At 34.6% G+C, this 14,799-nt stretch overlaps 1 protein-coding gene across 4 annotated transcripts in view; it reads left to right on the forward strand.

Moving 5' to 3' along the window:
- Positions 1–14,083, forward strand: part of MINDY3 (MINDY lysine 48 deubiquitinase 3) — a 47,470-nt gene extending 33,387 nt beyond the window's left edge. For all 4 annotated transcript variants that reach the window (XM_071560449.1, XM_071560451.1, XM_071560450.1 and 1 more), the window contains 5 exons: positions 5,271–5,343; positions 6,158–6,230; positions 10,695–10,782; positions 12,076–12,147; positions 13,021–14,083. In XM_071560449.1, coding sequence (XP_071416550.1) covers positions 5,271–5,343; positions 6,158–6,230; positions 10,695–10,782; positions 12,076–12,147; positions 13,021–13,170 — 456 coding nt within the window. In that variant the 3' untranslated portion in view covers positions 13,171–14,083. The remainder of the gene's footprint in view (positions 1–5,270; positions 5,344–6,157; positions 6,231–10,694; positions 10,783–12,075; positions 12,148–13,020) is intronic.
- Positions 14,084–14,799: the final 716 nt, after the last annotated feature.

Below are 14,799 nucleotides of genomic sequence, written 5' to 3' on the forward strand. Positions count from 1 at the left end.
TCAGCCTGCTTTGTTCCCATGTTCTCAAACCCTACTGGGATAGATCCAGGGAACCAGAAACAGTAAATAAGACTGCCAACATAACAAAGTATGCTTCAATAATAAAAATACACTTTAAAATAGTAACTGTTGTAGTTCTGTTCTGAAACTCTATGCCAGTTCTGCTTTTTGCAAAACTCACTAACTGCCAGACTGAACTTGTATAGAAAATCTGTGTCAGGAGACTTTAGATAATTTATGAACAGCAAGACACTGAATCAGTTTGGGTTGTAGCTGATGTTTGAGCCACACAACCTTAACACATATGAGAGCTGTTGAATCCTGAGAACATTAGGGTGAATCCATGTGCAGCATCTGATTTACTCCTTTACAAGTACACCTTTAGTAATCAGTTTCTAACCACTTTTTAAGAAGTATTGAAAGATAAGGGTTTCATCCCTTTATTGACTCTTTTCATACCAATAGCAACATTTTTGTGTACAGAATAACATCTTTGACCTGTTTTGATAAGGCAGCTCTACTTTCAGGTTAAGATATGTGAATGAATGAATTGAAAGTCTAAACATGGATGCAGGAAAAAACAAACAAAAAAAAAGCGGGTGGGGTGGGGGAAGGATTATCTGTGGTGGAGGAAGTTTTGAACTTTTCCTAGCAAAGATGAAGCAAATTTAGTGATATTTAAGACATTGCCTTAATCCTCTGCCTTTACTTCTCCACTTCTATAACATCAGAAGTCACATTCAGATAATGTATTTGTTTCTGAAACTGTAGTAGCCTCATTTCAATATTTAAGTGCATTTTTTCCAGTGTTGGTTTGTTTTACATAAGAAGGGTATGAAATCTGTTTTCTCTTTGTGATTTGTATTATAGGGAGTTCAATGCCATCTTCGTCTACCTGTTGATTAGACGTTTATATATGTACTTTAAAAATAGCTACTTTGTGTTACAGAGCGGTGCCAAAGTTGTCAATCAGAAACTTAAAGAAGCTAAAGACACTTAGGTATGGAAATATTCAAACAGTGAAGATGTACTTGGAAAAAAAGTTCAGTCACTGCCTATGTGTAGTTAAGAAAGCTTGTGATTGGTGTGAAATGAAATGGGCTTTATTGTATAATACAGCTTTAAAGAAACCAAATCCCCACAATTTTTGTATTGATTAAGAGTGATAGTGGTTTTCATAGAAGACAATCACTCTATTCTGCTACTGTTGGAGTTGGTTACCTGAAATACCATGTTCAAATATGAAACTAAAAGGCAACACCTTTTTTAATGTGAAACTGTAACATTTGTGAATCTTTAGTCTTTTCTCCATGTATATATCAACATATGTACATACAATGACTTCCTAAAATACTGTTTACCAGTACCAGATTGCAGTGGATTACATGGCATTATTATTGTATTGTTTTCTTCATTGCTTCATAGAGCTCATACATTTCACTTGTAAAGACATAAAATATTATTGTTAGAATAATTAACCAGGCTAATAATTGTCATTTAAAAACACTTTTGTCATATTTGAGCTATAAAATAATCTGGTCTATTTTCCAAAACATTTCATCATTCTACATTAAAGCAAACCAGAAGGTTTTCATCATCCCAAGAGAGAATTACGTGGTTTAAGTGGGAAACTGAACACTGTAAGCTGGTTTCCAACATTAATTGCAGCTTTTAGTACTGTGAGAACTGTATTTAGGAAGATTTGAATTTCTGCAGTATATCTTAAGTGGCTCTAGACTTTGCTATTAAGTATTCCTGACATACTCGTTTGTTTCCCACATCCTTATTGCCAAACAGAACTAGTATGTTAATGCTCACCACAAGTTGTATAGCAATCAACTCGTGTCTATAGGCTAAAATAATAGATATAGAAATAGTATGTAATACAGATATTCATTTTTTTACATAGAAAAAAGGTAGCATGGTAATAGAAGCTAATGTTAATCCTGAATGAATTACGTTATTATAAAGGTTTTGGAAGTCATAAAACATGAGATTTTCCCACTTCAGCTTGATTCTTCTTAGACAACAGCTATTTGGAAAAGCTGCCCTTTTGGATTAAATTTGTGACTGGGGGGTTAGTATGTAATTTAGTAATTAGATAAAAACTCTGGTAAACTCAGATTTGCTGACTTCTGGTCTATAATTCCAGTAATGTATTTTTACTTCCAAAACAATGATCTTGTTTGTATTGATGAGCAAAACAAGTTAGTAACTGAATAAGTAAAAGGCTCAAGATTCGCATTAAACTGAGATTGGACGTGGCACTGAGTGCCATGATCTAGTAAATGAAGTGGAGTTGGACCAAGGGTTGGACTTGATAATCTCAGAGGTCTTTTCCAAACCGATCAATTCTGTGATTCTGTGATTCTTATTTCAGAGCATTATCCAGTTTGGAATGCCTTCTGGTCATGTGTGAAAGGCCTGTGCCTGCAAATTAGAATGATACAATTGCATAGTACATCAGTAGGATTGTGTGAAGTGTCTTTCCTCTTTCAAAAGCTGATTTCCAAAGGAATCTTGCTGACATATAAAATCAAATTTTTTTTGAACCAGCTCCACAGTAAGATGCCCTGCTTGGTATCCACTTTCACCAACCACTTGTGAGACTCCATTTCCTCTGTAAAACTGAAATTGGGCAGTGGATTCAGAAGTCAGCTGGAGAGATGGGATTCAGTTTCAGAGATCCCATCAATCCTGTTTTCTTAGGAAACTATTTTGGAAAAATTGATGCCTTGAAAGCCACTGATTATAGCATTGAAAAATTACACATTTTCTTCTCTAATGTTAGACTGGATTAAGTAAACTTTGGTCCTCCAGATATGATTAAATTATAGCAAGTTAAGAAGTTGATAAATAATTAGAGTTTCTGTTTTGTCTCTAGACAAATTTTAAAGAAGAAAGTGCTACAATATGTAATTCATCTGTGTATCACTAAACAGTGGTAGTGTTTAACCATAATGCAGTGGATGTAAGAGAAGATTTTATTTTTCAGAGCAACAGGTCTTTCAGGGTACAATCTTTGTGAAAATTCATAGCCAGGATTTCTGTGTGGCTTAGCCATTTTGTTCTGCTTTTGATTTGTAGAATGAAAACTTCTGGTATGTTTTCATTAAAACTTATGAAGAATATTTTTTGCCTCTGAGGATAAACATGGGATCTTAAAATAGCTGGTCCTACTGATGAGAGTAACTTTTCAAAGTAATATAAAATTGCTTGTATGTGTATCACAAGATCCAATGAGTGAAACATGATTTTTGGGACATGTTGTACTTAGTATTGGAAATAATTATTGTAATTAACTGTTCATGGGATTCCCTTGTATGGAACTTTTGGTGCATGGGTTACATCAAAATACAATTCATAAAGCTGGGCTGGGGAATATATTTTGGCACATATGGTGAAATATCAGCTTGGGCAGCTGAAGTATGTTTTTGTTAGATGTTTGTCACATTTTCAGCTTTATTACATGAAGGAGCCATGTTTTGGGTTTTTTTCTCCATAGATACAAATATATATGGACGAATTGAACTTTCAAAGGTTTCTGGATAGTGGAAATGAATGACATTCTAAGTTAGAGGTTGTATAGTATTTGTAGATAAAGGAGTAAAATCTTGTATTTTTAACTTTTTATAAGAAAACACTCTCAGTGAAAAGTTAGAATTATTTTGCAGATAAGAGAGGTGGGTTTTTTGGTCATCTCTCCAAGGCAAGTAACTTTCCTAAGTTTCCTTCTGAAACTAGTTGCTTTGAACATCAGTAAATCACATTTAATGAATAAAAAGTGTTAATATATAATAATTTGGAGGCTTTACCATATTTAAAAGTTCAGTTGAAAGACAGAGAATTGAGTAATGCATTCAGTGACTTCATCTCTGAAGTTCTTCCTGCTTACACATACATGAACTGAAATAACTAGGACTTGGAAAATTAAAATACCAACAGAAATGTACTCTATTTGCAATGTGACTATCAAAAGAAAAATATGTTGGTAGGTAGTTGCAGGACATTTACTTTAAAATCAATTTAGCATCACATGAAACTGTGGAAAGTACTGCATTAACTGTATAATTTGCAGGAAGGGTGGACAATGCAAATTATAGTCTTTATTCTTGGATTATGGTAAGATTGTATGGAAAGAACATACTTGTAGATCAAAGTGGAAATACGTAGTTTACATTTGAAATCGTATGTGCAGTTGGAAGTTGCTTTGGGTTATATCCTTCCTGCTGTTGGAAATTTGAAGAGTTCTCCTTTATTACACTGGCTTTGTGAGCTGCTGATTCATTAATAAGAACCTGCCATTAAAATATTCCCTCTTTAGAGTTAAATCCTGACTATTGAAATCATTGATCATTTTGTTGTTAATAAGCTGTATGTGGTATGGCATCAGTTTTAAACTGAGGATGATTTGCATTACTTTACTGTCATACACTGTAATTGTGAAATCTACTCCTGCTTAGTATGTTCTGTACTCCAGATTAATTAAGAGTTGGTCACATATGATGAAATTCTACAGTGTATGTATAAACCTTATATAATCCCATAGGTGTTACCCATTGTGAAAGGGTATGTGGTCAACAACTGTACAATTTCACACGTCTTGTGGCATCATGAAACTAGTTGTGTTGAGCTATTATGGTCTTTTTTTCTGAAAGTACTTTAAAGATGTTTAGAATATACGTAAACATGAAGATACACCATTAAAATATTAGTTTTCTGTAAATAAATGTTATAGTTATCCTTCATTTATAAAATCACTGAAAATTTTTTCCTTAAATAGTGGTTTTGTTCCAAATAAGTCGTATTTATGGATCTTTAAAATTACATTTTTATGGTACTGAATTAATATAAAAATCTAGTGTTGATATTTCAGTATGCAAATCAAGGAATTTTCAAGTTTTTCTCTTCAGGAGAGATTAGCAGGATGAAGGAACTCTTCCCAAATTAGTTTCCTCTGTATGCTTTCTCACATGGAGCTCTCAAGTATAGGATGAATCCTGGTTTCCAGTTAGCTTTTGTGCCACATCTGCATGAAGAAACTTGCATAAAATTTGTCTAGAAGTTAGTAGAATAATCCTTAGCATATTTCTTGATTATTTTATGTCACTATCAGCAAAATTACCAAATTATCTTTTCTTCTGTTTTATTTAAATTTTTATTAATTTAGGTTCCAACCAGGTGTAGTATGGCTAAAAAACTTCTAAATTATCTACATCTGAAGTTAAAATATTCTGAACGTTTTCTTCTTTCTTCTCCTTGTTCCACAGGATATGGCCCTTGTTGCTCCTGAAGCACCTTCAGAACAAGCTAGAAGAGTGTTCCAGACATATGACCCTGAGGGTAAGGGCTGTACTTCTTTCTGAAATAAGATTTTAATGGCAACATACTCACTAAGAGAGGAATGAAGCTCCTCGTACTTAAGAAATGTCCCAAACAGTGGCTAATCTGTAAGTCACACTGAGCATCCTGGTCTAGTGGAAAGTGTTCCTGCCCAGGGCAGGGAGTTGGAACTAAGTGAATTTTAAGGTCCTTTCCAACCCAAACCATTCCATGATTCTGGGAAGAAATGCTCTGAGAATTTTGAATAAGGGAATTTGTGCAATAGGAATTAGAGTTCTTAGAACATGCCTTTTTTAACCTTGTAATGTTCTTTGCAATTAACATAAAGTTAAATATAATTTGATTTCTCCTTTATTATATTTTCATAAAACAACTGATCTGATGTGACTCATTCTTCATGAGATTTTGTTCTTGAATGCATGTGGCACACACAGAGAATTTTCTTATGTGTTGGAAAACAGAATATAACATTCAGATACTATTTTGACTACTCAAAAGGGGAAAAGTTTACAGTTACTATCCCAACGTACCTAGTGGAGGTGGAGATTACTAATACAAAGATTGAATTCTTAGCAAGCATTAAGCTTCTAAGTGTATGAATGATAAACCCACACTTTCTGTACTGCACTCTACTGGGTCAAATAAAGTGGGAGAGAAGTGTTTGAAAACTGCATTCCTTCTACAACCCCACTGTTTGCTTGTAAATTCTACAGATGCAAATGTAATACATAGTATTTGTATTTTTAAGTGAAATTTGTACTCTTGGAAAGCATTTTGTTTCTTTTTCTCACAACAAGCTTTGCTATTTTTTCAGATAATGGTTTTATACCTGACACTCTGCTAGAAGATGTAATGAAGGCTCTGGACCTTGTTTCAGATCCTGAATAGTAAGTATGATAAATAGTTTGGATTTTGTTCCAGATTGCATTCTGGGCATAGAATGTTATTTTGAAATCCTTAAGTCAGCTTTAAATAAAGTGGAAGGAATTAAAATTAAGATGTCTCTAACTTTGGTAGTGATAACTAGAAGCCAAAAAAGCCCTCAGACCTACCACATTACTATATATTGAGGAGACAGTCATGAATATATTTCTGTATGTTAATGGGGGTGAAACTGTGGGACAGAAGAGCCAAACAGTCAAGGTACTGAGAGGCAGTTTGCATTATATTACCACTAGATGTGTTGCAGAGTTTGAAGCTGAAACTGCTTCAGTTACACTTTTTTCCTACCAGCGCTCAGGACCTTGTAGTGTTTCCAGAAATGCCACATTGATTCCCAGGATTAGAGTTAAAACTTTAAAATGAAAAAGGTAACTTATTTTAGATCTCATGTGGACAGGACTAAAATTAAGTGACAACAGTTAACCTTTGTTGTCAAAACTTACCATATTTTGCCACTGAATGCTTAACCCAGAAAGCAGAGTTACGTACTTCAGCTTTTTTTCCTGCTCCTAAAGATGCTTCTGCCCTTTTGTAAACCTTATGGTCTAGTTTAGTTGTGTCTAAACCGTTGTTCTGCAGAATGGCTGTGGAGACTGCAAGTTCACTTAACACAGCCATCTGAAATGTGATTGATTTTCTGTCCTTTCAAGTGTTAAAATATAATGGAGTTTACTGAGCTGTTCTCTGGAGGACAGAGGAGAGAATTGAAACAAAGAGATACCATGAAACGAAGCCAAAAGAAAGTACAAGACAAAAGGCTCATGTTCGTCTTATAAGTGGTGCAATCTGCAGATTTTTTTTTTAAGGGAGGAAAGATAAAAAAACATATTCTAATAGGTCTGAAAACCTTTCTTTTGGCCTTTTTGTTCAGCTGTCTCAATAAATTTTCAACAAACCTCTTCTAGCATTCCACATTTTTTCTGTTTGGCTTTCAGAGCATTTGTGTCTTGTTTTATTGTGCATAGCACATCAAATATAAACTGATGTTGGAAGAGCCAGACAGAATATTGATACTTGATATGCATATAACTATACTGAAAAGCCATGATCAAACCATGAAATATGCAGTCTTGACTCATCTCCTCTTCTCAAATATATTGCCTGATATTACTGTCTTGAGGACCTGCTCTGTTCTGGTCCTAGATATCCTGTCCATTTGATGTGGAACACAAGTATAAATAACACATTTCAAATTCCATAGAGGCTCTTATACTTGTTTTTTGTTTGTTTGTTTTAAAGTAAAATTAAAGTCCTTGCCTCTAAGTACACCGTTTACATTTCTGATAATCTGATTTAAGGCTTTAAGTTTCTCAGAATCTCAGGATGTGTAATGGTCAGACCTGCTTAGAGTTGTAGAACTATAGAGCAGATGTGTATTAGCAAGGTGGATTAGTAAGTACTGAATGCCATTGCATATGATTTTAGTAAAGTTTTCTAATCATTTAGTAAATAATCGAGCTGTCTCATTTTGCCTGTTTGTTTCTAAAAATCATTTGATGCTCTTTATGGCACCAATATCAGTACATCTGTCAATCTAGGTTTAGCTTGTTTAAAACATTTTGTCTTGTCTCTCTATTTGACCAGTAGTGGAACCTTTTATCCCCACACACTTCTCAGCCATAAGAGTACAAAGACCATAAGTGTCATCACCCCAAATTGTGTAACCTCTTCAGTTCAGGAGCCAGGCTTTGAGCTGAGGAGACTGAGGCATGAACACACATGTTTAGTAGCTCTGTTGTAATACCAGTAACACTGAACAGCCTCAGCAATTCGATGAATGAAAAAGCCTCAGCTGACACATATCACAATCAAAATTTATTAAATCTTCCCTCCTGCTTAATGGATTGAATTTTGTACACTGACCACACTTAAAAACTGAGGATGGTGCTGTATTTTTGAACAGTTCTTGTATTCCATCAGTGTGTATATAACTTGCTTTCATTTTAATACATAATTTTAAGTGCATTTTCAAAATTATCTGTAATGGTTCTGTTTACAAACACAAATGCTTTTACAACTCTGTTACAGCATTTCAAGAATTTGAGCAAGTTTCAAACAGCCGCTGAAACATCTAAAATTTTGTACTTTGAGAGCAGTGAGAATGAGGAATAGAGGGACTGAAGTCCAGTATTTTGCAAATACTCAGTTGTAGTTTCACTTGAGTAATGAACTTTCTTAAGATTTTAAATTAGCACAGTTTATAGGATATCACATTCAGTTTTATGGATTGTAAAATTCCTCTTCCAAGGATCTTAGCAAAGCCACACTCTTAAGATTTGCATAATGTATTCTGTGTGTATTGAGGGAGAAACAAGAAGAAGCCAAATCATTTATGATGAGTACTATGCTAGGACCAAAAAAAAGAAGTTACTTAAAAATGAAGAGACATAAATGGTAGCCTAAAGGATAAAATGCTTTCATGCAATAATCAAAAAAACCTCAGAAATTGTGCCTTCTGCCTGAAGCCCCTAACAAAAGACACCTGGGGTGGTTAGAGGCCTGGGTGGTAAAAGAGGAATCTATGAGAAGCTAATAGTGTGTCTTATGAAAGGAAAATGAACTGCCTACATGAAAAAAATAGGGAAGAATCTGGATATGTTAAATGTAAATACAAAATAAATCATAGTTAAAAATCGTCTGAAGACTAATCTGTAAAGTCACAAAACAAAACCAAATAATATTCTTATGAACCCATCAGAACCAGGAGACTTGCAAGAAGTCTGTACTTCTGATAGATATACCCAATGTTTAAAAGTATTCAGTTAGTTAGACAAGTGTAGTGAGTTTTTTGTATTCACTGCGGAAGATGGTAGGGAGCTGATCTCATCCTCACTGGGGAACATTACAGAGAGCTTTCCACTGGCCTTTTTATGTATAGTCAGAGCAATTAAGTGCCAAGATAAGTAAAAAAGCAAAAATCCTGAAGAAACATCAGAATGAAATTGCTGAACTATTTTAAGTTACACACCACTGAACCGTGCTGGTAACCAAACAGTATCAGAATGAGAAGGTGTCAAATGTACAGTAATGCTTGGAAAAAGACTTGAAGGCCAGTCTGGGGAAAATTCAGATGTAAATATTTCATGTGTACATGTGGAATAGGAAGAAAGGGTTTTTTGTAAATAAAGTATTGATCAAAGAAAAAAATGTCACTTTTTTGTAGTGGAGGGAGATCATTAGGAGGAATTTGACTGGATTTTGTATTAAGTCTGTGAAGCTTGTTATGGCGCCAGTGAGGATATGACAATAGAGATTTGTATGATAGTTTGCTGCTGATACAAAAGTATTCAAGATATTAAAACAAATAAAAAAATATGTAAGAGCAGTAGAAGTTACTAGAAGATACAGTAACAGAGAAGTCTCAATACAGTAAACATAGATTGGTTGCTCAGAGAATAAAACAATCCTGATTTCACATACACTTTGTTGGTTTGTGAACTAGATATTACTGGTCAGGAAACAGGTCTTAGATTTAAACTGATAGTGATAGAGAGACATATGGGTTCAAAGCCAATTAAGTACATGCATGGAAAGAAAAATACATATCTATCTTTTGTGTTTTGGATACTGCCTGTCACTGAAGATGTCTTTCAGCAGCAGACTGATAGAAATGGAGAGGGTAACCTAAGGGTGTGCCTTTTCCCTGTTGTACCCTGTCATAAGCATCCACTAGTAACCAGTGTCAGAAACAGGATTCTGGTCAAGCACTCTGTTGGTTTGACCCAGTGAGGATGTTCTTGTGTACGGTATAACTTGGGCAAAAGGCCGAGTAGATGCACACAGATGTGATCTCATGTCTGTAGAAATGTATTGCTTAAATAAAGTTATAATCGACATTGATTTACAGGGACCTGAAGTTATACCACAGTCACGCAGTGAGGCTTTCAGATTAGTATTGTTAGTGTTTCCTTTGTTTGTTGGTTCTGGCTTCTTTGATATCAAGTATGCAATGTAAATAAGCAATATATCTGTTAAATTTGAATTTATTTCAGTGTACTTAGAAAATCTTGGAAGTTTTTCAAATCTCTGTTTAAAAACAGGTTGTTTGGCAGTTAGAGAGCTGTATTTGAAAGATGACTGGTTTTTGTATCTTTAAAGAATGCTTACAAGACAGCAAAATGCCTTTTGGGCTGTAAACCTGGTCTTAGGTTATATGGGTTTCAAATTATTTTACCAAATATGGTGGTTGTTCAGAATTATCACTTATTTAATTTAAACTAACAGATTAATTTTATTTAAAAATAACCATGTTTTGGCAACTTGCGTGCCATTCTGGTGCAGTTGTCACGATTGAAAATAGAATAGTATTGCTATACTTGGCAGTCAGTACTGTGGTAGCACAGCATAACTTAGTCATGCAGAATAAAAGTGTCTTACTCATACTTTTATATTCAATGTTTTTGTCTTAGTGTAAACCTCATGAAGACCAAATTAGACCCAGAAGGACTGGGCATCATATTACTGGGTCCCTTTCTGCAAGAATTTTTCCCTGAGCAGGTAATCAATATAGCTCTATCACTGAAGAGCATTGCCTCTTCCAATTGTCTCTGACATTCATTAAACACTTTAATCAATATTACAAGAGTTATTTTTAGTAAGTATTCCGTTCATTTGACACAACTGACCAGCAAATAACTTCTGTATTACACAAGTGGTTGACTTCTGTTTAGCATAACGTGGCCGTGATTTTTTCAGCTTTACACTGGAAGTAAACTCTGTTATAGCAACCAGATCTAAGTTTATCTTCAGGAAGTACATACTTATTTTGCATTTGCAATTTTGGAATTGAACTGGTTTCCTACTCGGAAAGTTCATCCGAGTTTGGTTTTTCTGAGAATAAATATCTACAGCTGTCATTATCAATATTACAAATGTTGCTAGCAAATGGAAAAAGGTTACAAACATAATGATTTTTATGTATGTCTCTAAAGTTTTTGACAGTTTAACAAAAAGTCATGATAGACTTATGTTTAGCATATGTGGAAGTCAGTATCTGCCAGGGTCATGGAAAATTATTTTCAAACTCTGTTCTATATATTCATTAAGACAGCACTACCACTGAGAAGCATATGTTAATCTAGCACTGCTGTCACAGCAGGTGGCTGAGCACTGGAGCAGACTCCCTAGGGAATTGGTCACCACACCAAGTCTGTCTGAGTTCAGGAAACATTTGGACAATGCTCTCGGGCACATGGTGTGACTCTTGGGGTGTCCTGCACAGGGCCAGGAGTTGGACTCAATGATCCTGATGGGTCCCTCAGCATCTTCTATGATTGTATTATTCCTCTTCTCCTTTGCTCTGGACCACATTTTCCTGCCCTTACACTGCCTCACTCCTGCCACAAGAAGCTTCTTTGTACAGATAATGTGGTAAATCAGAACAGGGAGCTGGTCTGGATAAGAGCTCTCTTTGCAGGTGTATGGAGGCTTGTTCATGGATCTAGTCCTTAGTGAAAATCATCTGGCATTCAAGCAGTCATAAATACACATGAATGTGACTATTGCACAAGGTGTCTGACATTAAAATCAGGACAGCTTCTACCTGGTCAGTACTGAAGTTGTAGTTCAAAGTTACTCTTGGGGGCATTACCCTTTAGTTTACTGGCATCTCTTTATTTCTGGTGAGAAAGGTAAAACTAACAAAATTTTCAAGATGGTTATCTTAAAGAAAGTGTACTTTTTTACACTTTCCTTAAGTCTTCCTGCTTGAATGCATCTGTCTAGTTGGAAAGAGAAGACCCAAGGCACATTGTATATCTCACACAAAATTGACTGACTTCTTTCTCCTAGGACTCCAGGGTTTCAGAGTCATTCACTGTTTACCATTACAATGGACTGAAGCAATCTAACTATAACGAGAAGGTAAGGTTTACAATTAAGCCCTAATACAGTTACTATGCAAAACTGAATATAGTTACAGGCAAAATACTCTTAACTTGGAAAAAAGTCTTACAAAGCTGCTATTTTGCTAATTTTCTTTCAAAATTATGTATTTGGAGTTGGGAACTATTTTGTACTCCTGATGGTGCTTGAGCCACTATACTGGATTGCTTGGCCAGACCACATCTCTTAAAGCTCTGCATTTTGATAAGAGCACTTATCACGCTTCGCTGTCAGAAGGGGGATCTGAACTGTAAAGGACAGTGGAGATAGATACACAAAGTGCAAGTTCTATAAGGAATCCTACCTCTGAATTAAGATGTTTGTAATTTTTTTGTGAAACATTTTTGTAATCCAGTCTTGTATCAAAACCCAGTATTTTTGGAGCCACTTAATGGGGGGGACAAAAATTACAACTTCATTTTCAGCTTTCTTGAAAGGAGGGCTATACATGACACACCAACTGCTTCTAAGATCCTGAAGCAGAATTTAGGGGAAAAAGTTCTAAGGCATTAATAGACATAATAAGGAACACAAATGACTCAAGTAAGAAGACTCTTTGAGAAAATGCATATACTCAGTCTTTGAAATACCTTTAGTTAAGTCCTTAAAATTACACTTGTGAAAACTTTTACACTTTCATACCCAAAATGTAGGCAGAAGTATTAAAAGATTAGGTTTTTTTTATTTCGTACTTACATTTCATAAAAAAAAAAGTATATAAAACTTCACGGATTTGTTTTTTGTACTAAGAAAAAGTGTACATCTTAACAAATGCCCTCCTAACTCAGTGAAAATAATCACCTTATCTTTGAGTTTTTAACCAGGCTGACATAACTGGCTTTATTTTGACAGGTCATGTATGTAGAAGGCACAGCAGTTGTTATGGGGTTTGAAGAACCAATGCTACAGACCGACGACACTCCTGTGAAACGCTGCTTGCAAACCAAATGGCCATATATAGAACTGCTCTGGACCACAGATCGATCTCCTTCTCTAAACTGATATGTTGCCCATAAACAACATACTGCTGTCACATCCTCGAATGGGGATACAGGATTGGTATTTGCTTGGAAGTGGTATACTTTGACTGTGTGGAGTTATACACTGGTATCATTGATGAATTGTAAATAATGATTACAAACACTTTTTCAGTGTTAATTGAATATTTAATTTTTTAATCAGATTTATTTCTATTACAATAGCTTGTCTTTTTTGGCCACTGTAGTACTGTTAATGTGAATTATCCTAAAATAAAAGAAAGCCTTCTTATAAAGTCTTACCATTTGCCATCTCATGAAGATTTGAAAAATTCTGATACTGCAGAATCTGCATATTAGATGTCAGATCTTTAAAACATAAAACATATTCAGCTTTCTCAGAATCATATAGGCATGTTTTATTATTTAAATTATATTAGCTTACATTACAGTACCATGATATGTGGACTAGACTGGCCTTTGCACTGGATATGTTTTAATGAGTTCAAATTTTCTTCAGTTTTTCCTAAAATCTAATTTTACCTGAAGAGCTTGCACAATGTGACATAAATATGATACATTTTTAGGAATAAGTATAATTCTTAAATACTTTTTCTTGGCAGTTGTATATTACTGTGGCTTAGTTTTTGGGCATGTTAAAAGTTAAGAGAAAATCTGAGGAAAAATAGATGTATTAATATTTATTTGAATTTGTACAAAAGAAATGTAAAAACAGCAGAAAGAATTTCTTGTTCTATAATCTTAAACTATTCAAACTTATAATATTGCCAAATATCTCTTAATTTGTCCAAACAGCAGTGTAAGCCAGCGTTACTGTATGTGTTAAGTGCATGAGAACATCTGGTATTACATTACTATATTCCTTTATTTATTATCAACTTCTTAGCCCTAAAATAAAATCTTTTCCTTGAATCATACATTATTTAGTTTGGTTTAATTGAACTTGTTTGCTGTTTCTCTGAGATTATGAAAAGGAAGCACAGGTTTAGAATGTCAGCTTTCAAGGTGAACACATCTCAGTGGAGAAAAAAACACACCAAAGGTAGTTTCCTGATTTCTGAAATTACCATGACCATTCCTTATTGTAAACAGAGAGCAGAATATCTTACCTTTCTTTTCAGATTTCTTTTTCTGAAAAAAATTATTTCTTTGCAGATAACAATAATTTGAAAAGATTTCTTAATTGACCTTAGGACTCACTTTAAACACAAGTATTCTGTTTTGCAGTGTGGGCCTGATGTGAAAAGACTTGTGCAACAGTGGTAGTACTACTCAAAAGTATAGATAATAAGAGAATCTGCTTGACAAGTGTGAAACTTTGCTTTTCAAAAAATACCCAAGCTTCATAGGCATTTACTTTAGCTGGTTTTGCACATTTAAGATAAATGTCTTTAGACAGACTTCCACTGATGTCTTGGAAGGTGAAAATTCACTTTTCTTGCTCTTTCGTTTACATTCTGGTGTCTGTCTTGGCTTGTACAATAGTATCTTACAGCTGAGTTTGCAGAGAATCATAGCTTGAATGTTGGAGTAAACATCCTTTTTTCTAGTCCACTGTCCATTAAGACTTATGTTCTGTCTCAGAAAAAAAATAGAAGCCCAGGTAATGTGAGATAGATATAGATATATATAT

This window comes from Pithys albifrons, chromosome 7 (assembly GCF_047495875.1).
Source record: "Pithys albifrons albifrons isolate INPA30051 chromosome 7, PitAlb_v1, whole genome shotgun sequence".
NCBI lineage: Eukaryota > Metazoa > Chordata > Aves > Passeriformes > Thamnophilidae > Pithys > Pithys albifrons.